Source organism: Aethalodelphis obliquidens, unplaced genomic scaffold (genome assembly GCF_003676395.1).
Source record: "Aethalodelphis obliquidens isolate GAN/ISIS:26980383/991018 unplaced genomic scaffold, ASM367639v1 scaffold14, whole genome shotgun sequence".
Lineage (NCBI taxonomy): Eukaryota > Metazoa > Chordata > Mammalia > Artiodactyla > Delphinidae > Aethalodelphis > Aethalodelphis obliquidens.
The window spans coordinates 37,147,086-37,175,060 of NW_020837958.1; the positions used below are offsets into that span (position 1 = coordinate 37,147,086).

At 50.3% G+C, this 27,975-nt stretch overlaps 1 protein-coding gene across 15 annotated transcripts in view; it reads right to left on the reverse strand.

Moving 5' to 3' along the window:
• PPFIBP2 (PPFIB scaffold protein 2) overlaps window positions 1–27,975 on the reverse strand; it is a 146,151-nt gene that overhangs the window by 11,789 nt on the left and 106,387 nt on the right. For all 15 annotated transcript variants that reach the window (XM_027115495.1, XM_027115490.1, XM_027115486.1 and 12 more), the window contains 11 exons: window positions 24,472–24,564; window positions 19,637–19,748; window positions 17,062–17,123; window positions 15,886–15,961; window positions 14,666–14,769; window positions 12,720–12,787; window positions 11,108–11,165; window positions 10,137–10,178; window positions 6,177–6,315; window positions 4,393–4,534; window positions 3,584–3,712 (listed from right to left, as the gene is read on the reverse strand). In XM_027115495.1, the coding sequence (XP_026971296.1) occupies window positions 3,584–3,712; window positions 4,393–4,534; window positions 6,177–6,315; window positions 10,137–10,178; window positions 11,108–11,165; window positions 12,720–12,787; window positions 14,666–14,769; window positions 15,886–15,961; window positions 17,062–17,123; window positions 19,637–19,748; window positions 24,472–24,564 (1,025 nt within the window). The remainder of the gene's footprint in view (window positions 1–3,583; window positions 3,713–4,392; window positions 4,535–6,176; window positions 6,316–10,136; window positions 10,179–11,107; window positions 11,166–12,719; window positions 12,788–14,665; window positions 14,770–15,885; window positions 15,962–17,061; window positions 17,124–19,636; window positions 19,749–24,471; window positions 24,565–27,975) is intronic.

The window sequence follows — 27,975 nt, forward strand, 5'->3', positions numbered from 1 at the left end:
CTGCAAGCCACATAAACATAATCCCATTAAACCCAAACTAAATGGATCCCCAACTCAACCTCCCCATAGCCAGATCCCAAAAATGCCCATGGGTATTCCAGCATCGTCTGATATCAGGCAAAGATATTAGACCAAGGGTAAGTTGGAAAAGAGTCAGCAGTCTTAAAACTGTTTAAAATATCTTACTTATGAAAATATTTCAAAACACACGGCCTTGTCAATACATCGGTTGGACCCTCTCTGGACCACGGAAGGGGTCTAGGCAAGTAACTGACGTTGAAGCTTAAGCTTCCTTACATTCATGATAAACCTGACACTGACAGTGAATATGGGAGAAAGGCAGTAAAATGGGGCCTGAAGCAGGGAAGCAGTCTGATCAGAGACCCCTCATAAGCTAGAGTCCCTAAGGGCAATACACGCTGTAGACAAACTCAGAAAACGCCTCCACAAGGATGGGATCCGGCCATGTGGCTTTCAAGACTTCAACATTACACTCTGCTTTCTCTTGGGGGAAAAAAACCTCTCTCACCACACACCAAAATAAATCCCCAAATAGATAACTTGTAAAGTTTTAAAAAATCACTTTTTTAAACTCATAGTTTAAAACCAGTTTTTTAAACAATCAGCAAAAAATTTTAAAACAAAATAATGAAAGAAATCACAAAGGAAAAGTTGATGAACTTCATTATACACAAACCTGAAAATTTCATATATCAAAGTAAAATTCTGCAACAAACCTAAAAAATAATGTTACAACTTTTAGATGTGGCTTAGTATCTTAACATGTAGAGAACAGATAGAAATCTATAAGAAAGATACTAAATAAAAGATATTAATAACTAAATAAAAATGGGCAAAAATGCACACAGTTCACAAAAGAAATAAGATAACAAACATGTAAACTAAATAATAAAAATGTAATTTTTGGAGGTCTATAAAACTAGAACTTTAAACAAAAGCTGCAATAACAATGCTGACAAGGCTGTAGGTGCAGCAAGCACTCACTGTACAGCAGGGCCGATGAGAACGTAAATCAGCAAAATGGGGAAAAAATAAAAAAATTTACTCTTATAACCTGAGAGAGAGTTCCTATGAAATGTCATTATCAAGTGTTATATTAAAAAACAACTGTTTCACTGGAAAAAACGGATTGGGGCTGGAGATTTTCAGTAACAACAGACTTCCTATAGGAATGTTGGTGACAAAATTTTTTTAAGGCTATACCTAAATATCTACACACTATAAATACCAGAGGACATTAGCATATAATTAGATCACATTTCTGTTTAAGAGTAATAAAAGCCTTTCCTTCCCACCAGCAAACTCATTTTTGTTACCGTAAGCAGAGTGGTGATAAACATACAGTCTCATCAGGCCTTCATTCCCATTCTCCTTGTCATCCATTGCTACTGTTTACAAAGCACAAAGACACCCAAACAAAGCAACCCTGTGGCTGAACTGCAGTTTCGCCTTCGGCAGAGAAGGTTCCCTACACTGGTTGCCCCATACCAAAGGGACTTCTAAGATGGTGGATGGGCCCTAAGGAAAAATACCTGAGGGTCTTAGAAAAGTTTTACACCCTGACCAGTGATTCCCCCTTCAAGAATCATTCCTAGGGCTTCCCTGGTGGCGCAGTGGTTGAGAGTCCACCTGCCGATGCAGGGGACGCGGGTTCGTGCCCCGGTCCGGGAGGATCCCACATGCCGCGGAGCGGCTGGGCCCGTGAGCCGTGGCCACTGAGCCTGCGCGTCCGGAGCCTGTACTCCGCAACGGGAGGGGCCACAACAGTGAGAGGCCCGCGTACCGCAAAAAAAAAAAAAAAAAAAAATCATTCCTAAAGAAAAGCCAGAAGTGGAACAAAAATCCATCACTCAAGCTCTGGTGGCTTTATTTCTTCATCTCAGAACCATCAGAAACACTCAGCCTGAGGCCAGAAGACTGCCAAGCAGATGAGAATTCTCTTTTCATGGACTACATGCATATGCTTCCTTTGGCTCATTTTCTCATGTCTCCGAGTTGGTCTCTGCCTTCTCAGACCATGTGCTTAGATTCTCTAGCCTCTAAAAGCTAACGTTTACTGAGCATTTTTTGCGACTAGAAGCGTAAACACCACTCCACGATCCTGGAGGAGCAGAACCAGGCGGCTACGCATCCTCAGGTTTCTCTGTAAGGCACCTGGAGGATGGATCTGGGGATGCTCGCCAAAGGTCCTGAGTGTGTGCCTGGGAGCTCCCGGCCAAGCCTAGGGGCCTGAGGGGAGCTGAGTGGCGAAGCGGGGTGCATCCGTGTGTACTCCCTTCTTTGGCAGGGGTCAGGTCTGTGAACGATACGCTGCACCAGGGAAGCATTCTTCCCCCTTCACTGGGATCTAGACTGTATGGTTTCTAGAATTAACACGTGAGTGGTGCACATCTTACTCAGTAATTACCTGCACTTGGCACTGGTATATGGCAGTCTTAGGGGGATGAAATTTAAGAGGGTTAAACTTTTCACTGTTTGGTTAGATTTAAAATGTCACAGTCCAATCCTGAGGGAGGCCCCCAGAAGCCTGACCTTGGCTGAGCAACTCAGACTTTAGGAGATATTCTGCTGGAGACAATGTATCGTGGGGATCATCTGATGGGAGCAGAGGGTGCAGAAAAGGGTTTCCCTGAGACGTAGGAGTAAAGATTCACTTGGGCAAGTTGGAAGGGAGGCACTCTTCTCAGAGCAGGGAGATCTGAGGAAGGGGGGTAAAGCTGGTGACTGGAGGGGGTCCACCAGGGCGATCTCTGGGAAAGTTTCATTACTGATGCTTTTTCATTAGGGCGTGATGGGAACAGTCATGCAAAACTTCCCATTTTGATCCCTTTACAACTCCCTCCAGTTAAGCCTTCAGGAAGGTGTGGTACAGTGTGTCATGAGGGATAAGGGCAGACTGGCACCCCGGCACCCTTCCGTAGAGGTCTGTGTGGAAGGAGGGGACCCCGCCCCAGAGGCAGGTGTTCTCTCCCCAGTCTCCCAGGGGAAGGTGACGCTTGAATGGCAGACAGCTGATACCAGGGTTAGATGTGCAGAAGCTCACATAATCCTCACAAGAACTTTCACAAATACTTGTTTTTGACCCCCCCCCCCCCCGCCCCCGTCCCACTTCAGAGATCAGAAAACTGAGGTATAGAGAAGTTACAGAACCTGGTTTAGGGCTCACTGCCAGGAAGTGGTTAAGCAGAGATTCCAACCCAGGTCTCTGACTCCAGCATCTGTGCTCTGAATGGCTGCAGCGGAGCCTCTCAACCTATCACGCCAAGGCCCTGCCCAGAGTGGACTGCAGATGTGCAGAGCTGCTGGGGTTCTCAGGGGGGCCGGAGCGCCACCTCCCGCCCCAGCACCTCTGGCTATAGGCAGCCTCTGCCTTTACCTCCGTGCACCTATAAATAAGCGTGAGCAATGTCCACACATGTCAAAGGGGAAAGGTCGAGAAGCTCTGCACTAGGGGGTCCTGCCTTCCACCTCTGGAGGCTCTGGGGCATCCAGCCCCCCTTCCCACTCCAGCGTAGCCAGGATTTTACACAGTTCCTTGGAGATGGACTGGAGGGAGCCTTACCTTTTCTGACCCTTGGGGTCTCTGGTTCTAGAGAGTCTTGGCCCTGCAGTTGCCCGGAATCCACCTCGTCGAAACTCGGCCACCCCTGGGGCATCGGTGTTGAAATTTCCTGACTGAGTTCTTCGGATTCTGTGTGGAGAGGAATCCGTGGAGACGTCAGAGGGCAGGCTGAAAGCCTGTAGTCAGTGCACGCCTCCCACACAGGGCCTCGCGAGCCATAACCGGGGCTCTGGGACACTGGGATGGAACCCCTGCCTCCCGGTGCTTCCCCAGAGGTCCAGCATCAAGACCTGTGACAGCTCCTTGGTCAGACCCAGCCTCAATTCTAACCCTGCCTCTGGGATTGGACCCCTCTCCCCGGGGGTCAAAGTGCAGGTTGCTGCCTGAGAGGAGGCCCCAGTTTCTGTCTCATTTCACAGACTCAGTCAGCAGGGCCAGAAAGGACTCATCTTTCTGTCCTCAAAGATTTCTTAAGACACAGACTGAGTCCTGCAGAGGAAGAAACTGGTCTCACCCATGTACCTCTCCAAAGCACATATGTAAGCTTCAGAGGATGTGCTTAGGGTCTGTGGGATGGAGGGATGCCTAAAATGAATGACACGTAAGGCAACCGGCTGTATTTAATGGGCTCCTTTCATAGTTCTCCTTCTCTGGGCCCTAAAAAGTGATTCAAGGTCTCCTCTACACATAACCACTCTGTACTCACTGCTGTCCCAGCATCTAATTATACAGGGGGTTATGGAGGTGTTTTGCCCACTCGGGGACAATATTAATTCCAAGCAATATAATTACGGTCATCACCGACTTACTTTCCCCAGAATTTCTTGATGCCTTTGGGGCTCCGTTTACCATCTGGTGTCAGGGGAGACTGGGGGCTGGACTCGGTGCCCGAGGACGTGGGTGAGAGGTCATTGACCACAGCAGTGTCATCCCAACCACTTTCTGTGTCTCCTGAGATTGAAAGAATGGAATGATATGTGAATGACAAGAAGGAACGTGACCTCTGTAAACCTTTTCCCTGAGCCTGGGCCAGCCCTTCAGTGGGAGTCAGGAAGTCTGCCCAGCTCTTGCCTTTAGGACAGAGCGTTACAGCAAGATCTCAGAGACCAGCAGGGGCTCAGGCACACTCCAGGTTTTCTCTCTGGGGAGTTAGCGAGCTTAAGGTTTCAAATCTGGGTGAGCGAATGTCTTCAAATCCTAAGAGTTCGGGGTCCCAAAACTTGCAGGGTAACTCCAGCAAGGAGCTTCCTCTCTTTTCCCCCAGGGAGATGCGGGAATACGAGCAGGAGGGGGACGTGGCTGAATGTTCAGGAAAGGGAGGGTGTCACCGGAGGGAAATAAGGGAATCTCGCTCCCCACCTCACCTGGAAGGGTACAGTACCTAGCACGGGGGCACTGACACTCCGGCCACGATCTCCAGCCAACCAAGAAGCAGAGAAGCCACACGAAGAAGCAAGAGAGGCCAAAGTCCAGCCCAACAGAGTTATAGGGAAGCAAAGAAATAAACAAGAGTCATCAAGCAAGAGGGAAAAACTCAAACAGAAAGAAAACTAATCCCACGAGGAAGGATGGGGGTGAATGGTGACTGAGCCTGACCTACAGGGTCATGGCGGCGAGAGGCAGCCCTATGTGAGGGGACTGAATGCTCCTGGTGTCGCTTCCTGGCCGGTGAGGCATCCACGTGCGGGGAGGGGTGGGGGGCAGCGGGGACTGAATACACCGGGCCGCCCACTGCTCCTGTGTGGGTGCCAGAGCTCACTTAGATCAGACGAGAATGGTCCGAAGCTGCAGGAAGTCCACAGTCTGAGTGTCGCTAGGACATACTCATCTGGAGTTCCTGCAGCCAAAGGCAGGACTGGCCAAGGGCAGAAGCCAACCCTTAGTGGGGAAGCCAAGCCCTCCTGCGCCAGGTAGTAAGAGTCAGGGGGAGGGACGGCTCTGTCGGGACCAGAATGTTCCTCTCTGGGCCCCTCTGATCTGCTGCTGCTATTGGGGAGATCCAGCCTACTGTGCAGAGACCTCCATTTCAGATGCTAAGCGCCAGAAGGATACCTGGGGACTGACAGCCTTGCCCAGTGGCCAGATTCCACTTCTCTAAGGAAACGCTCTCCCTTGGAAGAGCACATGATATCATCCTATGGGTAATAGGGAGGCTGCAGAGAGGAAGGCGGAGACAGGAAAGAGATCAGGAGAACAGAGGAGGAGGGGGCAGGGCCAGGGAGGGGGGAGGGGGGAGGGGGTGTCTAAGCGGGAGGGAAAGAGGAATGACGGGAAGGCCAGGAGCAGGTGGAGAGAGAAGGAAGACAGGAGGAGGGGCAATGGGGGTAGAGTAATTGCAGGTGGAAAGAAGGTGGGTACACACCCTGGTTCTCTTGGGCTCTGATGTGTTTCTGGCAGGAAACCTTGTGCCCAGACAGACAGCAATCACCTCTGGACGTGGGACCACCCTGAGGTAGGACTTGTCCCATCCACCCATGCCCACCCCCGTTCTCCAATTGTGGGCTATGGCGGGGGGTGCAGGGACCTCGTGCAACAGTGGAAATGCCAAGGCTGAGGCTCCAGAGGCCGCCAGGCCTGGCGCCTGGACACTCACTCAGCCTCAGCAGGCCGCTCCCCGCAGGGTCATGTGGGGAGGCCGTGGGAGAAGATCCGGCAGCCTCTCCGTTGGGCGTGGCTCCTGAAAGCTTCCCAGGTAACGTGGGGTACTTGTGCTCCACCAGGAAAGGGCCGTCCTATTGGAAGGAGAGGGAGAGAGAGCCTCAAACCCAGCTAGGAAATCTCTGGATGCAGAAACAACTCCCCGTTCTCTAAGAGCCATTTTTAAACTTAGGCCGACTCAAAGACCCCTCAAAAAGATTGATTATTCCAGGCCAGGAAATGGGATCAGAGCTCTGAGAAGGAAAGAAACTTGCCCAAAGCCACACAGTGAGATGGGGACAGAGTTGAGCCCACATCCAGGGCTGACTGCAGCCGAGTCCAAGCAGAAAGGGAAGCCTTTGCCATTTGGCCTCGCGCTCAGAGGCTCAAGGAATCAACAGCTGTGAACTACCCTTCAAGCTCTATTGAATACACAGACCAGAATTCCAATAAAAGCTATACCTATGGGCTTCCCTGGTGGCGCAGTGGTTGAGAGTCCGCCTGCCGATGCAGGGAACACGGGTTCGTGACCCGGTCCGGGAAGATCCCACATGCCACGGAGCGGCTGGGCCCGTGAGCCATGGCCGCTGAGCCTGCGCGTCCGGAGCCTGTGCTCCGCAACGGGAGAGGCCACAACAGTGAGAGGCCCGCGTACCGCAAAAAAAAAAAAAAAAAAAAAAGCTATACCTATTGCTTTATTGTATGTTTAGAATATATAATATTATCTATTACTTATATATTACGACGATAGTTATTTTGAAAAATACCAGGTTAAGGTGAAGCAAGACGGTAAGCACACACTCGGGGGGAGGTGTGAGCAGAAGCGGGCCAGAGGGCTACATGCCAGCACGGAGCTCCCCAGGAACTTAGGACCACAGTCTGCATGAGGTTCAGCCCCAGCGCAGTGGGCCCCGTGCTCGGACCCCAGCCACAGAAAGGGTCGCAAAGAAACAGGTTGATTTAAAGGGGAAGAAGAATGGCGCTTGTTTGGTCAAGAAGGATTTAATGGGCCGCCCTACATCCACAAACCTGAGGGAAACACAGCGGAATGCATTTGAGTGAAAAGAAAAGAGAAATCAAAGCAACGTTACCAAGGTAATCAACTGTGGATCACTTAACCGGACCCAGAAGAAAAGTAGAAAAGAAGAAAGACAAAACCGATTTCAGACCTGACAAGTCAGTAAAGTAATGGGACACTTCAGTGATAGTAACATTTTTTTTTTGTTTTGTTATAAATCTATTTATTTATTTGGCTGTGTTGGGTCTTCATTGCTGTGTGCAGGCTTTCTCTAGTTGCCGCGAGCGAGGGCGACTCTTTGTTGAGGTGCATGGGCTTCTCACTGCGGTGGCCTCTCTTAGTTGCGGAGCACGGGCTCTAGGCACACGGGCTGCAGTAGCTGTGGCACATGGGCTTAGTTGCTCCGTGCCATGTGGGATCTTCCTGGACCAGGGCTCTAACCTGTGTCCCCTGCATTAGCAGGCAGGTTCTTAACCACTGCGCCACCAGGGAAGTCCCCAGCGGTGACATCTTTTGAAGTTTCATTTAGTTAAAAGCCAAGTGCCCAATAAATTTCTGAATTCAGTTTGCTTATAAAGGCATGTCCTGGAAATTGTTTGAAATCCAATTCAGTCATTGAACACTGAATACTAATCCTCTATAAATCATCTCAGAAAGGAGAGATACGAGAATAGTGGGCTAAATTTTCAAAGGATTCTGAAGGAACTGGCTGGAGAAGTGGAAATAATTGGAACCTTAAAAGATGGAGAGCACACAATTTTTAAATTCATGATGACCCATGAGGTACAGGTTGAACCTGATCAGACCTGTGGTCAAGACCAACAGTTTCCAAATACTAGCCCATGCAAGGGCTGCTTCATAATCACCTGGGACACTTGTAAATATAAATTCCCAGGGCCCAACCGCACCCATGAATCAGCCCCTCTGGCAGGGCACCCCGGGAGTCTGTTTTTAAAATGAATCTCAGATTACTCTGACGCACAGTCAGGCCCGGGAACCACTGATGGTGGGGAAGGCAGAATTCAAAAAGTTTCGAGAACTGAAGGGCATGCCTCCCAGCTCCATATTATACAGGAGATGTGGGAGTGGGGAGGGCTCAGGAACAGATCTCCTGTTGCATCATCACACAGGCCTCCCTAAGACAGGGCAGAGACAACCAAGGCCTCCCACGTGGGCTGCCTTGGGAGGTCGCTGAGGAACTGAGATATAAAGAGGGCAGAGCCTCCTGTAAGGCGGGCTTCAAAGGCGGCCCAGACCTGTGAGAAAGACGATGAAAGGAACCAAGGGCAACAGAAAGGGCCCTCTCTCAGCTCTACTCGGCCAAGCAGAGAAGCTAGGAAGGAAGGACTCACTGCTGGAGAAAGGGGTGCAACATCGGAACACGACACAGAGGAAACAAATGCTCGAGGTCGGTTCTGCGCCTGCAGTCTCTGAGAAGAATAACCCTGGTTACAGGAGTGGGGGATGGAAATCTCAGGCAAGGAGCAGATGTGGCTGGTGACCCAGCTGCCCTAAAACAGCACAGAGGTAGCACACCTGAGCAGGAAGACCCCAGGCTGTGAGTCAGACCGACTCGGGCCAAACCCTCACTCTCTTGAGGCCCTCAGAACCTCAGTTTTATTGTTTCTAAATAAAGAATAACAATTCCTGCCTCTGGCCGAGCACACGAGGACAGAACTAAACAGAGGCGCAGAGAATTACCCTTTGCCCAGGGTCTGGAGCGACAGCAGTAACCACGACCTCAGTCCCTGGAGCGAGGCGTGCACGGGACAGACCCTATCTACAATATTAGGCTCAAGTGTGGCCCAGGGCACGACGCAGAGCACGCAGCGAGGACCAAGTGCTCGTCCTGAGGTGACAGAATAGGAACTTGAAGGGCTTCTGCCCTGTGCACATGAGAAGATGGTAGCTCAGAGAGGGGCTGAGGGACTCCAGTTCTAGAGCTGTGAGGAGCAGGGGAGACGGACTCCCTCCACGGACTCCACAGCGAGAGCCGAGCCGCAGATGCTCCTTCTAGGGAAGCCCAGAGATGGATCTAACAGACAGAGCTGGAAGAGGACACAGGGGGTGTCTTACAATGTCATGAGCTCTCGGTCACAGAAAGCAAGGGCCAGACACCCACGTGAGGGGACGCTACAGAAGGACCCTTGCACCTGAGGCCGAGTGTGCTCCTGGGTTTTTTGTTTGTTTTAATTATTTATTTATCTTTGGCTGCGTTGGGTCTTCATCGCTGTGTGCAGGCTTTCTCTAGTTGCGGCGAGTGGGGGCTACTCTTCGTTGCGGTGCATGGGCTTCTCATTGCAGTGGCTTCTCTTGTTGCAGAGCACTGGCTCTAGGCGCGTGAGCCTCAGCAGTCGCGGCTCGTGGGCTCAGTAGTTGTGGCTCGCAGGCTCTAGAGCGCAGGCTCAGTAGCTGTGGCGCATGGACTTAGCTGCTCCGCGGCATGTGGGATCTTCTCGGACCCGTGTCCCCTCCATTGGCAGGCGGATTCTTAACCACTGTGCCACCAGGGAAGTGCTCCTGGGTTTTTTAAATCATGACTTAACAGCGCAGAAAGGATGAGAGCTGTCATATTCCTCTACTTGTGTGCTGAGATCATAATATCCCCCTTCCCAGAGATCAGATCTACTTTGCCCTGTCAAAGAGGAATTATTAGAGCCTATAAGATGGAGGAGATGATAAGAAATCCTATCCCACAGATAACAGAGATGAAAGCACAGGATCCAGCTGGGTACACATAAAAAGAAAACAGGAGAGGAAGTTTCGTCGTTCCTGTCACCCTGATACCCCTTACGGTTAACATATCGTAAGGTTACCAGAGCTGTAACTTGCTAAGTGAAAAGCCTCTGGCAAACAGCACAAGCTCACATAGACGAAAGGGACATGCGGTTAATGTACCTTGGGTTCTACCACTGGGGACAGCTGGTTCCCACCGACGCACTATGGGATGGCAAGGAGGATTTCAGTTATGTGGAGAAAAGGAGAACTGCGTTAGTCACAACAGCAACTCAGGGCCACCTGCCTGCCTGAACCTGCCAGGCTCACCCCTCCCTCCCCGTCTTTATGTCAGATCATCACCATCCGTGGAGGAAACACAGGTCACTGTCCGACCTCGTGGACACATGTCCCCGGGCAGCTGCCAGCAATCTGACTGGGGGAGCGAGAGGCACGTGATCGTGGGAGCAAAGCCACTGCCAGCTCCATCCTTCCTGGTTTTCTACTGTATCACCAGGGAGTCTGGCGTACTGCTGGACATCGAGGGATCTATGCGGCAAGGTCACTGAAGGTTGTCTATAGGGCAGGACCCCTGCATCTTCAATGACCTTGCTGCTCAAGAGCCTGTGACCCCCCCCCTTCAGCATGGGGGTTACCCACCTGGTCAGGGGCCACAAAGCCCTCCTCATGCCTTTCTAGACTCCTTAAAAAGCTTCCTCTCCAATCTACTTTATCCCATAACCCACCCCCGGGGTCTCCTTTATCCACATTATGTCCTCATTCAAAATCTGTGCAATACTCCCCAGTGCCCTGGAGAAACAGGGCCCGGATTCGAGATGTCCTCTGGCTCCATCTGACTCGTGGCTCTGACCTTACTCCCTCCTACTCCGCACCGTTTCCCCTGCCCATGCCCACCTCAGCGTCTTCTCTCACCAGCTCTAGGTAGCGTGTCCTGACTTGCCCTGCCTCTAGGATGCCTTGGGCTGCACTGCACCTGAACATTTTCTCAGAATGTTCCTGTAATTCCTGCCTGCCCAGCAAACTTGATAAAAGCTTCCATGAGGTAGGGACAGCACCCAGCCTGTGTATCCCAGCACTGTGCTGGGCACAAAGAAATAACTCAGACATCTTTATGGATAGACTGATGGGCTGACCTTATCCACGGATTCACTTCTCAGGTCTTCGAGACTACAGGAGAGTTTTTTCTGAGCCCTGGAAAAACACAAAAGAAAGTCAATAAGGAAACAGTAACTGGAGAAGGAGGTACGTGGTATCATTCGCGCAGAGGACACTTCAAATGTTTAACTGGTAGTCTATCTTGGGCTTAGGGTCAAGAGCAGGAAACAAAACAAAACACCCTCTCATCATAACCATTACACGTAAGATGAGAACGGCCCGCTTTGGGGATGGCCTGGTCTGACAATGTCTTGGTGAGGGCATGAGAGCATCACCGAAATCCAAATCAAAAGTCCTTGGCATTCCTCAAAAACCCCGAATACACGCAATTCAGTGGCATCGGTGGGAGCTGGCTGTTGTGTGGTCATAAAAGAAGGCCAACGTCTGTGGAGTCAAAAGCCAATACTGCCTTGTCTGTGAGTCTGACAGTAACTCAGCGAGGGAGGTGGTGCCGTCTTGGAGTGGAGACGAGCGCATCAGCCACAGCTCCAAAGTGTCACCTGCTAGGATCCTTCAACCCTCTGCTCTGTCTCTGTATGCCCTGAGCAGTCTGCTCAGAGGAATTTGCTTTCTCCGGGGCTATTGTGCAGAGAAGGGCACCAACTGGATAGAGAAGAGGCGACAGGGTTACCTCGTGTCAGTTCTCCTGGGCAGTGATATTTCTCAGTTCATATGAATAAAGCAGCATCTGTTAGTACATTCGTCTCTTGTGAGTCTGGTCAGTGTGAGTCACTCAGTGCCGACTTCTGAGTGAACTCATCAACCAAATTTCTTCTGCAAAACTAAGGACTGGCCAGTGGCCCTCCTTGACGCTGCCGTTTTCCCCTGAGGCTAAAGGCTCAGGGAACAATGGCTTTCTGGAAATGGGGGTCAGAGTGCACAGGCTTCAGACCTCTGAAGACTCAGTGCCCATCTGGGGAAGCTCCCACCACGCTTGCGGCTGTCTTCCCCAGATACCCTGGCCGAAAGGCAGCCTGCTCTCGGCAGCAAAGCTCCAGATCCCCGTAACCTGGAAATGTGTTCTAAAGAGCTGATGTAGGGAACTGGAGATAGGTTCATTTTCGAGAGAATCAGTCAGGGGGCAGCGAAGTGACCCCACAGGCCAGCCTGTGATACGCTCATTGCTACGTGAAGCTTCCCCAAAGCAACTGGACCAACTTCCCTGTGAGGAGAAATGGTCCTCCCTGGAGAATGTGGAGTGTCACAGGCCTAGATTCCCTGAGAGCAGGAAGGGTGTTCCAGAGGGGCTGACGGGAATGACAGGTGCACCTCACAAGATGCTCTGAAGAACCACTAGGGGGCACAGATGAGGTGCAGCCACCTCTTCTCTGAGGCCCCAACCCCTGGCCAAGTCTTTTCTCAGTGACAACGACCCGGACCTTCAGCCTGTGGGAAGGGAAGGCCTCTGTGGCCAGGGCAGGTAGGCAAGGTTCATGACTGCTCCAGCATTTTGGCCCTTGTGACCACTGCTGGGGCCAAAAGGGAGGACAGGTGTGCTCAGGACACGGTGGCTGTGCTCACTGCCACGTCTGGAGCCCCGAGAGGGGCCTGAGAGCACAGTGGCTCCACGGAGGTGCTTGGGCCTCCTACCTGGTTTCCAGTGATTTCTGCGGTAGCGGGGGTGGTCCCGCCGTGGGAGAGCTACCTCTTGGAGATACCTGCACCGGAAACGGAAGAGTCACTGGACAGATACTGTTTGGAGACTACCCACCATCCTTTCCCCTTTTTTGGACAATTCCTCTTGGGGAGTTACATCTCCACCCCTGGTGGCTACATCAATCCCAATGCCTTGCTTTTTTAAGATGCCAAAAAGGAAGACATACTGGAAAAGATCAGGTGCGTTCAGGGTGGTATGGCTGTAGACAAGGAGGAAGGTATACTGAACAACCTTGGCCAACCTGCCTCTCCTTCCAGGGCCTAAGTTCACATTCTAGCAGTAGAGTCCTGACAAGTCAGTCCTGAGACCTGAATCCCTGGCTGCCCCTGCCTTTTCTGAGCTTGGTTCTCCAGCTTTTCCTTTCATTCAGTGAGCCACTGCACACCCTCTTAAAAACATTCCTTGTTGGCAAAGGTCAGCCGGAGTCGATTTCTGCTGGCAATGAGCAACCCTGTAATTCATAGTCAATCAACAAACACGAGCAACATCTACTGCCTGCCAGGCCCTGTGCTGGGTGTGGGGCGAGCACTGCCCACATCAGGGAGTCAGATAAGTTAATTAGGATGAAAGAGCAATGCAACATGTCCCTCTGATACCAACACCTATAATATAATATGGGGATAAAGGGGAGGGAGAGGACCCTTCTTGTTGGTGGGAAGGTTAGGAAGGCTTCAGAGGGGAGAACACTTGAGCTGAATCTTGAGAAATGAGAATGAGCTTAGCAAGGAGGCCAGAAAGGCAAGAGTATCAAGGGTGGAATGAACGTGAGCTAATCTGGTGGAAGATAAGGACACAATTTGATGTCTTTCCTGTCTGCAAGGGCTGCCTCTATTCTCTAGATCCCAGTATCTTTTCGGTCTACCATAGAAAGAACCCTGGCATCATAGTACGTAAGTTGTTAAACGCCTGGGCTTTTGTGTTCAAGTCCAAGTTCTGCCATCTACTTGCTGGGTGACCTAGAGCAGATTACTTACCTTCTCTGAGCCTCAGCTGCAACACAATAAAAGAAGAATCCCAAAGGGGTCATGAGGAGTAAGTGAGGTGAGTCACGTGCAGTGCTCATCACAGGGACCACCCAGAGGTACTGGGCATCAGTTACTGCTATCATTGCCAGCAATCTGGGATGCCTGCTCTGACTACATAACTGGGCCACCGGGTGACACTTTTGCTCCTCCCTTAATTAAAAGGGTTGAGTTGGACCGCTAAGATCCTTTTAATTGTGACTGTTCTGGAGTTTCAAGAACCTTTTGGATCCTGGGCTGAAACCCCTTCTTCATCTGAGATCTGTATCTATGAGTTAATTTGCCTACGTGTATCTAGACTAAGTCCAGAGAGGTTCATAGAACTGGATCAAATTTTAAACAAGAAAACAGGAGATCTGTATGCTGGTTATAGGGGCGGGACGTTGTCTGTGAAATAGGAATGTATCACTTCAAAAGTTCAGCTATCCCTCCAAATGGGCAATATGCATTCATTCATTCATTCAACAAATATCTGTTGAATCCTACTGGGTACCAGGCATCACTGCAGATCCTGGAGAGACAGTGGTAAATAAAACAAAGAACACCTTTGGTCTTATAGTCCAGAGAGGAAAGGCAAAAATAAGCAAGGAAACCAGTTAAAAAAGAAAATTCCTATCCTGGGAAGTCCAGTATCCACTATGCTGTCCCTCCCAACGGGAACACAGGCCCTGACTGCTCCCCAGCCTCAATGCTCTTCCTAAGGCCTCGGGGGCTAACTCCATTGATTTAATTTTTTCTACCTGTCAAGATTTACACCTGAGACGTACCTGACTGGTACCTGATTAGATCCTCCCCCAGGCCCAGGGTAAGCTCCTGGGGCCTGCTGAAACCCCACATCATGACCGGAAACACAGTACCTCTGGTTTAAAAAGTTCTTCAGGGCCTTTATTTGCAGTGTTCCAGTTTCTGAAACCTCCCTCCAGTTCTTCCTCATTGATTGAGAGAGTTCTTTCTGAAGGCCCTGGAAGCATTAACGCAGAAGAGATAATTACTACCACGTGACTTGTTTAGAAACCTATAATTGTACCACAAAATCCTAACGTTGTTTCTCCTTCATTAAGAAGGACAAAGAGGGACTTCCCTGGTGGCGCAGTGGTTAGGAATCTGCCTGCCAATGCAGGGGACACGGGTTCGAGCCCTGGTCCGGGAAGATCCAACGTGCCGTGGAGCAACTAAGCCTGTGCGCCGCAACTACTGAGCCTGCGCTCTAGAGCCCGCGAGCCACAACTACTGAAGCCTGTGTGCCTAAAGCCCGTGCTCCGCAACAAGAGAAGCCACCGCAATGAGAAGCCCGTGCGCCACGACTACTGAGCCTGTGCTCTAGAGCCTGCGAGCCACAACTACTGAAGCCTGTGTGCCTAGAGCCCGTGCTCTGCAACAAGAGAAGCCACCGCAATGAGAAGCCCGCGCACCGCAACGAAGAGTAGCCCCCGCTCACCGCAACTAGAGAAAGCCCACGTGCAGCAACGAAGACCCAACGCAGCCAAAAATAAATAAATTTATATAAAAAAAAAGACAAAGAAAAACATAAAGGGACATTAAAAGTGTGATTCAGAAGATTCTTCAGGGCAACACAAACAGCTCTCACTGCGCTGTGACTTCCTATGGGAACCCAGGTACCCGGCAACTCAAAGAAGGTTCCCCAAGTGTCCTGGCGTCTGCTGGGGAAGCTTTTAGATTCTCCAGGAGGTGGGGAGGCTCTAATCCCCAACGAGGGTATTAAGCTGCCTTCGGATCCAGGTTTGACTGCCCTCACTGCCTCTAAGAGGTGTCCCGGGCAGATGCGTAGATCTTCCAAGGGTAGGGATCGCCAATGGCTCGAGTTGAAGGCTGTCTTTCCTTGGCGATCTGGGTAGCTCCTGGAAGCTCTGAACTGACTCTGCCATTTGCCACAACTTCTGGCAAGCAATGGCTGCCAGTGTCCCCCCACCCAGGGCAGTCTAACCAGCTCCATTCTCCAGCAGAGCATTTCTCCAAATGAAGATGAGGACTCTTCTGGCAGGTCTGCCCCTGGATTTAACACCGTAGAGATGGGATATGTGGGGGAGAAAATGGCAAAGCTCCCCCTTGCTCTTACCTTGAGTCGCCATCACGATCTCCTTCACCCTTCGGTACTGGTTTAACAGCCCAGTAAGCTCCTCTATCCGACGGTCCTGTCACAGGACAAGACAGATTTCTATGTAAACAACACCACTGGCACCTGGCGATTTCATCTGGGGGCCCTGGCTGTGTTCTGGGCACACTGAGAAGAAATGCTATGTGGAAGCCATAGAATATTCCAAAGGGAAACACAGTGTCCAGGCCCTGGGTTCTCAGTGGTCTACCTCCTGAGCAGCTGCAAGCACTCTTGCCTCTACCTGAAGGCTACGAGTCCAATCTCTAGTCATAAAACACTCCCTGTTCGATACAGCCTTCGAGGGGCTCAAACATTTCCCGAAGCAGGAAACTCATTGTCTTCCTACCCTCCTGACATAGCCATTGAAATCTGCCTCCTAGTCCGAGTATTGTCCTCTGCAGCTATGTGAAAAAAAAAAAAAAAAAAGACTAAAATAAAGCTGTCGTATTTCTCTCAAAACTCTCACTTGCTCCGTAGGAGGCTGAGATTCCTTACGCAATAGAGGAAATTCCCAGAGGAGATCATTTCTTTCAGCAAAGGCTGGGGACTTGGGGAGGCCACACAGATTTCAGAGCTAGATAAACTTGGGTATGACCCTGGCTCTGCTATCTACTGTTACCTGACCTTGGGCAAACCTACATTAGCACTTTGAGTATGTTTCCTCGTCTGTAATATGCAGGGCTGTGATCCTTAGAGCTGATGTTTTCGCCAGACAGGTGCTCTCTAGTTACGGAGGTGGCTATTTTATGATTATGCATCACCAGTTACGATGGGTCTATCACCAGATCATGAACGTGGGAGACTGGTGAACCGTTCTTGAGTTTTGCTAGTAGTCTGAGCAGCAGCTATGATATTGGCAGTAACCTCAGTGGTTTTTTTTTTTCCCTACACCTGCATGAACAGGAATGGCTTTATTCTGCCTTTGGGAGATGCCATTTAGGCAAAGCTCCCAGGCATCAAAGCCAAAAACAGGTGGCTGAGCCATGTGTCTAGGAGGCAGAGGCCATTCTCCTGACACTTCCCTGAGTCGGTGGTCTGATGGGCACAGCCCTGTCCAAAATATCAGAGACTAATAGGACCAAACAGAACCAGGAATGTCAGCAGGGAAAGGGCAGGGCCGCTCCATGGCCATCTTACCTTATCTTCATTGGCAACAAGCAAAGTTTCCATCCCCATTTTCAGACGTTGGATTTCTTGGTCTAAAAGAATTTAGGTATAGGAAGATTTACTTACGTAAATGCAGACAACTATTCCCACCTGCTAAGATGCTAAGACTTTCCATATGAATAAGTTACACGTGGCTCCCTACTTCTTTAACGAGCCCATGATGGTGTCTGGCATAGAGTCAGTCTCATTACATATCTGTTGGACTATTAAACGAATGAACCTACTATTTTGTCTTCTCTTTAGAGACATTTGTGGGGAAAAAACAAAATGCCATTGATTCAAGGGTGACACAGAGGAACCCCCAAATCTTTCACAACTGACATCCCACAAGGAAACAGACATTTATCCTCTATGACTTGAGTAGGCATGTACCTGGGCGGCTGATAACTAGTTTTAGAGAGAATCACACTGTCCCGTGGATTGTAGCAGAAGAGAATTTAAAATGAGAAAAAAAAGGAAGCCTATAGCTGAACAGAGACAGGGCAAGAATGATTATGTAAACAAGAGTCAGGTACTTGGCTCAATTTAGAAGGTCACAGTCGGAATCGACTAACAGTGTTTAGCTGGATCTATAAGTATGTTAAAACAAACGCTACTGTTAAGGAAAGCAATCTTCGTTCATCATAAGCCTACAGAATTTCTCTATGGGCCAAGGGATCTTTGTAAGTCTGTGGTGGACAACACATTGCCTTCTCTCACCTTGGACCCAAGAGACTCTCTCGAATTCTTCCCAAACTAGTCTGGAGAGCCAGGTCAAAGGCTAAAGCCTAAAGGAGCTGGGGGTCTTTCTGCCCAATATGTGGAGGTCTAAGAATTAACACATAGCTAGTTTTTCCAAGCAAAGCCCTATAGCCGTCCCCAAATTGGGTACTACAGAGAATAGGGATGTCTACGTAAGAGAACTACAGCAGACAAGGGGACAAAAATATATATAGTCACCCCATCTCCTTTCGGGATGCTTGCTACATCCGGCAAGAATAGGAAGAATGGATTTAGGACTTTGTGTAACTAGTTGTAGGGATTCAGCTTCAGAGGGAGGTGCAGAGTGCTGTTCACGATCTTAGGCTCTTGACGGCTAAAGATCAGCTTGGCAACCCAGTCTGTGGAGGGGAGGGCTGTAAGCTCCAGACGAAGGCTGGCAAACCTCGATGCCTTGGGCAGGCCGCAGCCAGAGCAAGGCCCCGAGCACCAGCTCCAGGAGGCGCCGGGGATGGAATGCGGTGGGGCCTGGAAGGTGAGGCCTGTGGGGAAGCACGGAGTGCAGGGGAAGCCTGCCTGGCCCACAAGTCAGGGCCTGGGGAGCTCTTTATGCAAGTTTAGCATCACAGACAGTCTAGAGTATCTCAGGGGTCTCCGGTCTCCACATTAAGCCATGGCAAGTAGGTGACATACTCAGTGGCTTGAGAAGACAAGAGAAAGGCTGGCGGAGGGATGAGCACATGGGTCACTAATTTCCTCCTTCCGCCTAAGCCATTGTTTCAGGGCTGCACAGCTTCCCCACCCCCGCCAGGGATCCAAGCTAAGCGGTGCTGGTGCCGAGGCCCAGCTGCAACTGTAGTGGGGCTAGTTCACAGGGCTCCCCAGCACTGCTCTGTAGCCTGGGGGCCAGAGGAGAAGCTGGAGGGTGTGTGATCATTTTGTGTATAAGGCAAATAGCTGTAAATATTAAATACGCATTAAGAATACTTGAGGATTTAGTCTCTATTTTTAATCAGCAAGACTTGAACTCCTCAGGGACCATTCACCATCCTTTCACTTATTCAATAAATATTTCTTAGGAGCCATGGGCTGAATGCCATGTGAAGCTCTGTGGATATGGTCTCAAATAAGAGAGAGACAGTCACTGCCCCAGAAGGAGGATGACAGTCTATGTAAGACCTCACAAAATACAACACTGATCAATTACAGTAAGTACTATGAAAGAAAAAGAGTGCTGAGCTTGAGAAAAACGGGGGCACCTAGTTGAGGTAGGGTGGCCAGGAAAGGTCTTCCTCAGAGGTAACATTTAAGTTGAGATCCAAAGGATGGGAAATAACGAATCTGTTTCTGTAACCTCAGGCTCTTATGTGAGTACCAGCCAGGGCTCCATTCAACAACTGAGTGAATTGCTAAAGCCTCTTCTTTGGTAATAACACAAAGACAAGTCCTTTCAATTAAGGGAAAGAGTAAAAGCCCCAGAGGCAGCTGCACAGAGAGCTTCAATGGTCAGAGTGCATCTGAGAAAAGCCTTCAGAGCTGAGTCCTCCGGACAGGGGAGGGGTTCATGGTAATGATTCCACTGAGTCCTCCGAACAGGGGAGGGGTTCATGGTAATGATTCCACTGAGTCCTCTGAACAGGGGAGGGGTTCATGGTAATGATTCCACAACAGAGCTGGGCTTTACAGGCCCATGCGTGCACACACGAACACACACACACACATGTACGTGCACATTTCATGCCTCCTCACACAGCAGTACACACACCCAGAGACACACATGCCCACTTATAAGAGAGGGCCCAGGGCCAAAGGGCAAACTGCATTCGGTCACAGTCAGCCCAGTTACCTTTCTCTGCATGGTCATTGTGCAGAGCTGCAGTCCGGGAGAGCTGACTGTGCAGACGCTCAATTTCTGCATCCTTCAGGGCTACCTGCTCTTGCAGCTGGGCTACCTCAGCCTGGAAGAGAAAAAGCCATCCTACCAGCTCAGAGGGACTACCAGACCATGACAAAGTACCTCAAGTCAGAGCCCAGGGCCAGTGGGTCCGAGGACACATTAGGAAGTTAGGAGCAAAGCTGCCAGAGGTGAGCAGTGAGAGGTGTTCACTGCCCTCCCCACAAGGTGGAGCTCTGCGGAATGAACGCGCTCTTCCTGGCCACTGAGGACATGCCCGTGGCCCTGGCCATCCACCTGCTCTTTCTCCTGCATCCTCCTGCCTGACCAGGCTCTTTCCCTCCCATGGCTTCTGCAGCCAAAATAAGTCAGAGGCCTGAGGAGGTGGGAACGTGCTCAATGGGAGGGCTGCCCTTGGTCCAAAGATGGATATTCTCTTTCTGGACACGGTTTTCCTTCTCCCAAGATATTCTGCAGTAGCATGTCCGTAAACCACTGTAACAAGTACGTTCATCTTTCGTTTTTCCACCCCATACAGGAAATACAGTGGAAATCAAATCGCTACTAGTAGACAATGAGTGAGCCAAGAGTTCCCTCCCTCAAACTCTCCCACCCTGAATGCATAGCCACAGCCTCTGCCCAACCTCAGACACCTATGCTCCTTCACCCAAATGAAATTACGTACAAGCATTGCATACAGCATTCAGGTGTGCTGAGTGGACGTACTTTTGTAAATCAACACAGGCGCACGCACACATTCACGTGGGCAGCAGCACTGGGTGGTTCCCAAGTCTCTACCAGCAGATTAAACTGCACACGTAACAGCAAGCCAGGTGGTCCCTGTGCTCCCATACTGATTAGAAGGTCAGAACTGGGTAGGTCCCGTCCTGAGAGGCACGCTGGCTTTGGAGTTAAACTTGGATTCTCTCATTTCCTAGTTGGGTAAGTGGTTTAACATTTCTGAGTCTTGGTTCATCTATAAAACCAGGAAAACAGCATTTAGCACACGGGGCTGCAGTAAGGAGTAAATGTAGTAAGGGTTATGAACAACTTAGTCTCATGCTCAGTAGACAGTGAGTCCTCAATAAATGCCACTTCTGTTGCTGCTCTCATCCTACTCCTTCCCTTATGGATAACTAGCTAGGTCTCTGAGCATCAAACCAGACCAAGAGGGGCTTCCCTGGTGGCGCAGTGGTTAAGAGTCCGCCTGCCAATGTAGAGGACACGGGTTCGATCTCTGGTCCAGGAGGATCCCACATGCCGCGGAGCAACTAAGACCGTGTGCCACAACTACTGAGCCTGCACTCTGGAGCCCGTGCGCCATAACTACTGAAGCCCGTGCGCCACAACTGCTGAGCCTATGCGCCACAACTGCTGAGCCCGTGTGCCACAACTACTGAAGCCCGTCTGCCTACAGCCTGTGCTCCACAACAAGAGAAGCCACCAGTGAGAAGCCTGCGCACAATGAAGAGTGGCCCCCATTGCTGCAACTAGAGAAAGCCCACGTGCAGCAACGAAGACCCAACTCAGCCAAAAATAAATAAATATATAAATAAATAAAATAAAATCTATAGAAAAGAAAAAAAACAAAACAGACTAAGAAAGGGGGTGAGAACCAACTCCCAGCCAGTCAACGGCACACACAGCAAAAGCTTCTACTCTGGGCACCCGCCCCCCATGTGGTAGCCCAATCGGGCCCCACCTTTATTCTGCAAGGTTACGGTATGGGCTCGTCCTATCCCGAGGCCATTTTTGAACAAGTCAAGTAATCAAATGAGCACTGGTCCTGTTGGTGGCCCTTCCACCCAACAGGCCTGTGTTCAGCTTCAGGACACACGGGCTGAGAGCCTACTCTCCATCGCCCCATGCTCACTGCGTTCTTACATCAACCCTCACGCAATCCTCACAGGAAACCACGGGAGGAAGCAGTACCCCTGCACGTCACCGGGGAGAAAACAGGAGTAGGGAAGGATTCGACTCCCAAGTCACAGAGCTATTCAGCGACCAGGCCAGGACGTGAACCCTGCCTGCTCGAAAGCCAGGGCTCCACCCAGCCTAGGCTGCCTGCGGCTGAGTTAATAGCACAGATGAGGGCTCCCTGAGCCCACCTCAAGGGGTTCTGGACAAACCTTCCCTAACATCCCCAAAATGGGCCCATGTAAAAACAAAGAGGTGGCAAAGGGGTGGGTTTCCTTACCCAAAGTCCCTACAGAGCACTGTCCCTTTGCTTGGTTTCCACCCACAGAGGACAGAGCTGGGTCCAGCTGTACCAAACGGCTTGCAGAGACTCGCGGCCACGGGCAGCTTTGCACAGCTAACCCAGGGCCTTGGAGCCCATGGGCTTACGATTGATGGCGACAGTGCCTTCTGAAAATATTAGCCTTGGGACTCAATCCAAATGCCTCTCATTTCTACAAGGGCCAGAATATTCTTGGAAGATATTCTCTTAACTTTTCTTGCACCTTCCACACCCATTTCTCCCCTTCCTTGTAGACAGGGTGAGAGCTGGTCTCTGTTAGGAATCCGGATGCCTGATTCTTGTCTGCGGGCCCCACAGTGGACACCAGTGATGAGATGCTATCAAGACAGAGCCCAGGCTCTTCTTCTCTGAGGCCTGCCTCTGGGTGAAGTCATTTATTTACAACTCTACAGACCAAGTGGCTGGGTCCAACCTCCCATGTGCCCATTTTCACAGAATAGGCCAGAAATGACAGGTCCTCTCTTACGCTTAGAAAGGTATCTGTCCCTAAGCTGGGAAGTCTACCACAGCCCAGAGGCCGTGCACCTGACCATGGGGAAAAGTATGCTACTGCCATGGCCACTGAGGCTGGAGCTGTGTGGTGAGAGGTCTGGGACAAAGCCAGGCAGAGATGGGGGCTCTGCCTCCCTGCAGATCCTGGGCCTTATTAAACCCAGGGACCCTGCCCTACCGCCGCTGCACTGAAAGATGAAGCACACTGACGGACTGAGAAGCTTTACACAGAAAATGGAAGAACTTTCAAAAACAAGGCAGGTTTCAACTGCAGGGAATTAGGATGACAGAGGGAAAAGAGCATGAGTTTTGGAATGACACAGATCCAGATCAGAACCTCACTGTGGCCACTGTGAGCCTCAGTTTCCCCACCAGGAAAACGAGGACATTAAATCAATAGACCTCGCTGGGCTATTTTATGGACCAAATGAGAAAACGTGTACAAAGGGCTGGACCCATTCTGGCACACAGGAGGGTCTCCAGACGTGGTGGTTATTAAATAATCCACAGTATCTCAAAGGTCTACATGCCAAGGCAAAACGCTTAGGCGATTCAAACGAGTTATTTGGTTTAATAATAGAAGGTGGAGTGTACAACTTCAAAGGTTTCACCAAGACAGGACTCGCTTGAGGGGATCGTGGGGATGGGAGGTTCTGAGCTTTTAGAGAAACGGTGCTCCTAGAACTGGGGGTTGTGAAGCGCAGTGCACACAAGGGGACACGTAGATAAGAACAGAGCAGTAGATGATCAAGCAGATTGTCTAGCGCTGGAGCTGACTAGCTGTAACATCTTGGGAAAGTTGCCTAACTACTCTGTGCCTCAGTTTCCTCATCTGTAAAACAGTTAAGAAAATTACATTTATGCAATAGAATATTATACAGACATCAACATCATGTTCGGAGTTTTCTTTTAATAGCATGGTATAAAACTGTGTATAAATTATCAACATCAAAATTAAGAGAGAGAGAGACCCCAAAAAGAGAAATGCCTGGAAGAAAATATTAATAGTGGTAGCTCCTGGGCAGTTTACGAATGATTTTTATTCTTTTAAATTTTTGTGGTTTAAAATTATCTATAATGGTTATTATTGTTTTTAGAATCATTTAAAGGTATAGAAAAATAAAACTGAAAGTACAAACTAGATGTTAAGAAAACAGTAAGAAGATGAAGATGCCTACAGGACCATCTGGTAACACCTGTGGGTGGCGCTGCAGAGCTCTCAGTGGAAAGGCAGGCGTGCACCCACCCACCAGAGGGAGCCTGGCCAGCTCCTCAGGCGGAAAAACTGCTTCAGGGTTTTACAGCTTCCCGCCCCCAACCCCAGAGTGTTACTCCTCTGCCTGCAAGGAAGTCTAACTGTATATGTGAAATTTCCTAATGCTTAAGTGACAGCTAATTCGACGTTTTAAAATACAAGGTTCTGGCCAAAACAATAAATGTGTGGGCTGAATCCATTCCAACTATTAGAGGAAATGAAGGAGGAAACTATTAGAGAAAACAAAGGAGGGAGGGATAAAATTTATTTCACGAAAGAATGTATCGTGGGTGTCCTTTAGATAGCAAGCTCCCCAGTTCAATAGAAACATGATCTGGTTACAAAAATATGACAAGTATATATTTTCAGGAATTGCTAAAAATAAAAGCATACCTCTTTCTAGAAACTGATTATTAGAGGGGCTGCTAAATTTAAAATGATGCAGCTAAGACAATGTTGGCATTCTTCTGCCCTAGGACTCATCACTCACTCGTAGAGGCCCTGATTGGCCCAGTGTCAGCCTGGGGCGGGGGTTGGGGGGTGCCATGGGACACAGAGAGAGGAAGGAGACTTGGCGACCTCAGCAGCTCATAATCTCATGGGCTTTCCCCAGGAAAAGAGCCCTCCTGGATTAAATCTGTCTGCTCGCACAATCTGGGCACTGTTGCGTGTACACACAGTGGGATCAATTCCCATTCCTCAGCCTTAGGCTACGGCACACCCCAGACCCTCCCCACTGGGCCTCAAAGCCTTTCCATAAACATCAGAACCGCCTTTTACCTTGGTGGCCTTCAGTTTCCATTCATACTGGTTCCGTTCATTTTCCAGCTCTTCCACCTTGATTTTGAGGTGCCGGAGCTCCTGCAGTAACTCCTAGGGGGGTGACGAAGAGAGACAGAGTTCTGATGGTTAAAGAACAGGATGCTCCTGGGATCTACAGCCCTGGGTAACACATGCACAGTGGATACCAAGGCAGGAGCGACCGCGTCAGGCTCCACGCCGTGGCTGGCTCCAATCTTTAAACACGGTCCTCGTTTCAGGAAAAGCTATGTGCCCGTTACAAAACAAAGGCCAGGGAGCTCCAGACAAAAGGAAGAGAAAACTTGCTTCTTCTTTGCAGAACTTGTTCTCCCCGCTCCTCTCTGACATCTGTGCTCCCCGCGGGGTGTGCCCAAGTCATGCACGTATGTGTGGGGGAAGGACAGGTAGGAGTTGGGAGCAAGAGAAACTGAGATGCAGAAATGAGGCAGCTTGTTACAGACAAGGTAGCAGGAAGCAGGCTAACAGGGAGCATCTGTCTGTGCTGGGGGTCGAGGAACCCAGGGGAGGAGGCCGGTGTTCCCGCAAGGCTTCACAGAGGAAGTGACAGCCAGGAGGATAGACACAAAACGCTAAAAGGACAAATGCTAAGTGTGAAATGCAGAAGCCGGTCTGGGTGTTCCAGTTCAGAGGAGGGGTTGGCTTGAAGAAAGGACGGAGGGAGGCGGCGTCCAGGGAGAGGGCAGACAGCCTGCTGGGCTGGAGCACAGGATGGGCAGCATTCAGTGGGAAACGGTGGGGCCTTACTGTAAAGGCTTTGGGATGAGAATATGAGGCGATCTGATGCCATTCTTTAGAGAGTAGGGAGCCTCTGAAGGTTGCTGAGTGGGGAAGTGACATTTAAACAACTTGCCGGTGGTGGCGCTGGAAATCAGGGCTGTATCTTCTGACCCCAGGGCCCCTGCTTTCTAAAGTACCCCTTTTAGTAAAGACACCGCTGAGCACCCTTATCCCAAACCTAGGTTCCTTTAATGGACAAATGGTCCTGCTGACTGGTTTCTATCAGAAAAATTAGCATAAAAGCGATTACTTCCATAGACTTTCTGAACTCCAGATTCAACATAACAAACTTCCCACAACGTCTCCACATGGATGGCACAGAGGCATCTTACGACTGTCATGACCCAAGTGTAACCCTTAATTCCCCCTCACAGACATCCCTGTCTCACTAAATGGCATCTCCATCCTGTGCCAGAAACCTGGGCTCCATCCTTGGCACCTCCTTCTGTCTTCCCCCCCCACATACGTAACTCATCCCCCAAGCCTTCTAAATTCTGCCTTCAAGGAAATCACCTGAATCTCTCTTTTATCTCAACTCTAGCATCACTAGCAGTTACTGCTGAGAGCCTGGACAGCCTCTCCACTGGTTGGTCTTCTGTCATCTTGCCCTTCTTGAAGCCATCGACCCCCATGGCATCCAGGGGAACAATACAATTACAGCACAGATCTCATCCTGGCCCTTCCCTGCTCCTCAAAGCTCATGAACTTTAACCCACGACCAGTACGGCCCGGCCTAACCCAGCACCCTGCCTGCCTCTTGTACTACTGTCTCTCCCCAGTTATGCTCCAGCCATGCTGGATACTTTTTAGTTCCTCTTTCTGACTTGGGCCCTCACACATGCCTCTCCCTCCCTCTGTCTGGAACTTTCTGCCAGGTTAACCCCTGCCCATCCTTCAGGCCGCCATGAGCAAAGCTATTCCAACCTCTACACTTCAGCAGGTCCCTCTGCTATACTCTCTTGTGGCATCTGTATAATCTTATATCATTTGCAATTAAACAGTTACTGGTGTGATGGCTGATGGCTAGTTCTCCTACACTGAACTCCGTGAGCTTTGCTAACCTCTGGCACACAGTTAGGTATACATTATTTCTTGATGAACGAACACTTGCAATTCAAGCCATCATTTAACGGGCCTTTGCATCCTGAGACAATCCACCAGAAAGTTCCATTGCTTACACTTGCATTGTGCAGGGATATTCACTAAGATTTTCTTATAAATGAGGTGAACATTTGTTGATGCCCTTTTAGAAACGTGTCTTCCAAGCTAAGGTTACTGCCTCTGTGATCTGCAACATTAGACTTTAAGGCCTGTTGTGACTTGTGGCAGATCCAGGCTCATTTTCTGAGAACATTTCTGGCCCTGCCTGAGGGGACGCCAGGCCTGCTGATGGCAGAACTGAAAGTGTGCAGGTTCCTGCTGAGGAGCTGCCACTGTGGGGACACAGAGCACGATGACCTCCAGGCTCTGTGACCTCTCTGACACAGCCCCTTCCTTCTAAGCTATTTGTTGCCCATTGTGGGCTATAAACACTGGTGCACAGTGTAACTTCTTTTACAAGTCTTTCTGGGGTAACCCAATCACCAGGGGGCATGCCCAGCACCCCTCTCAGAGCTTCCCTTTCCAAATCTACACCTACATCTTGACTCTCAATTTTTTCCCCACCGAGGCCCCCTCCCCTCATGCCCAAGTCTGGGTGGAGATTTCCAACATGTCCCATAGTTGAGTATGGATCATGGCAACTTCCTACAGACATGGCTACTACGGCCTTGACTTTCCCTTGGGCTTCCAAGTCCTCTTCAATAGCGGGCCTTGGAAGCACAGGCTCATCTCTGTGCAGCTGCCACCACAAAGGACCTGGTGACACCAGCGCAAGGGGCCAAGTCCAGAATCCCAGGCAGATACACCCCATAGGGCCTCGAACGTGATTACACGGGAGAGCTTTTCCCGGAAATTCAGATGATGAGAGTTGTCACAGCATACGGACACTTGTGTTCTATTTCCTCACTGGGGATAAACCTCTTTAAAAATAAACTTGAGAGGATTATTTTATGATGCTATTTTTTCTTAAATTAAAAAAAAAATTCATGGGAGCTGAAACTTCATTTACTCTCCCAGCCCAGGAGGGAGAATGAGTGTCTGAGTCGTACCTGGGAAGGGGCCCCGAAGCTTGCTTTTACACCAACGCCCCGTCACTCAGGGCACCTGACGCACCTCATTCCCAGCCCTGAGAGAGGTGAGTACCGCCACCGGTCAGAGGGTTGGCCTCGCCAGCTCAGACCCCGTTCAGCGAGGGTCACGGAGCTCAGCTCACATCCCGAGGGGAGCAAGTCCCAAGCTCTGCCCAGAGGTGACCACAGATCCATGTTAAGCCAGCGCACGCTGTTCCAGGCAGGAGAAGCCCCAGCCCCTCCGCCAGCGAGATGCCACACACACGCATGCTCTGATATACTTAAGTGTGGTTCCTACAGGTGACCCCTCCCAACGGGCACACTCCTGGCCGCAGGGCTGGGGCCGGGCCGCACCGTCGTCGGCTGCCACCTCCTCAGGGTGGTCCCTACTGAGTGAGAGGCGCTCTTGGATCTGCCTGTGGATGTCCAGCTGCAGCCTACACATCTGCTGCTGCAGCTCACCGATCACATTCAGAACCGACTGTAGGAAGGAAGAGAGAGGAGAAGAAAAGCA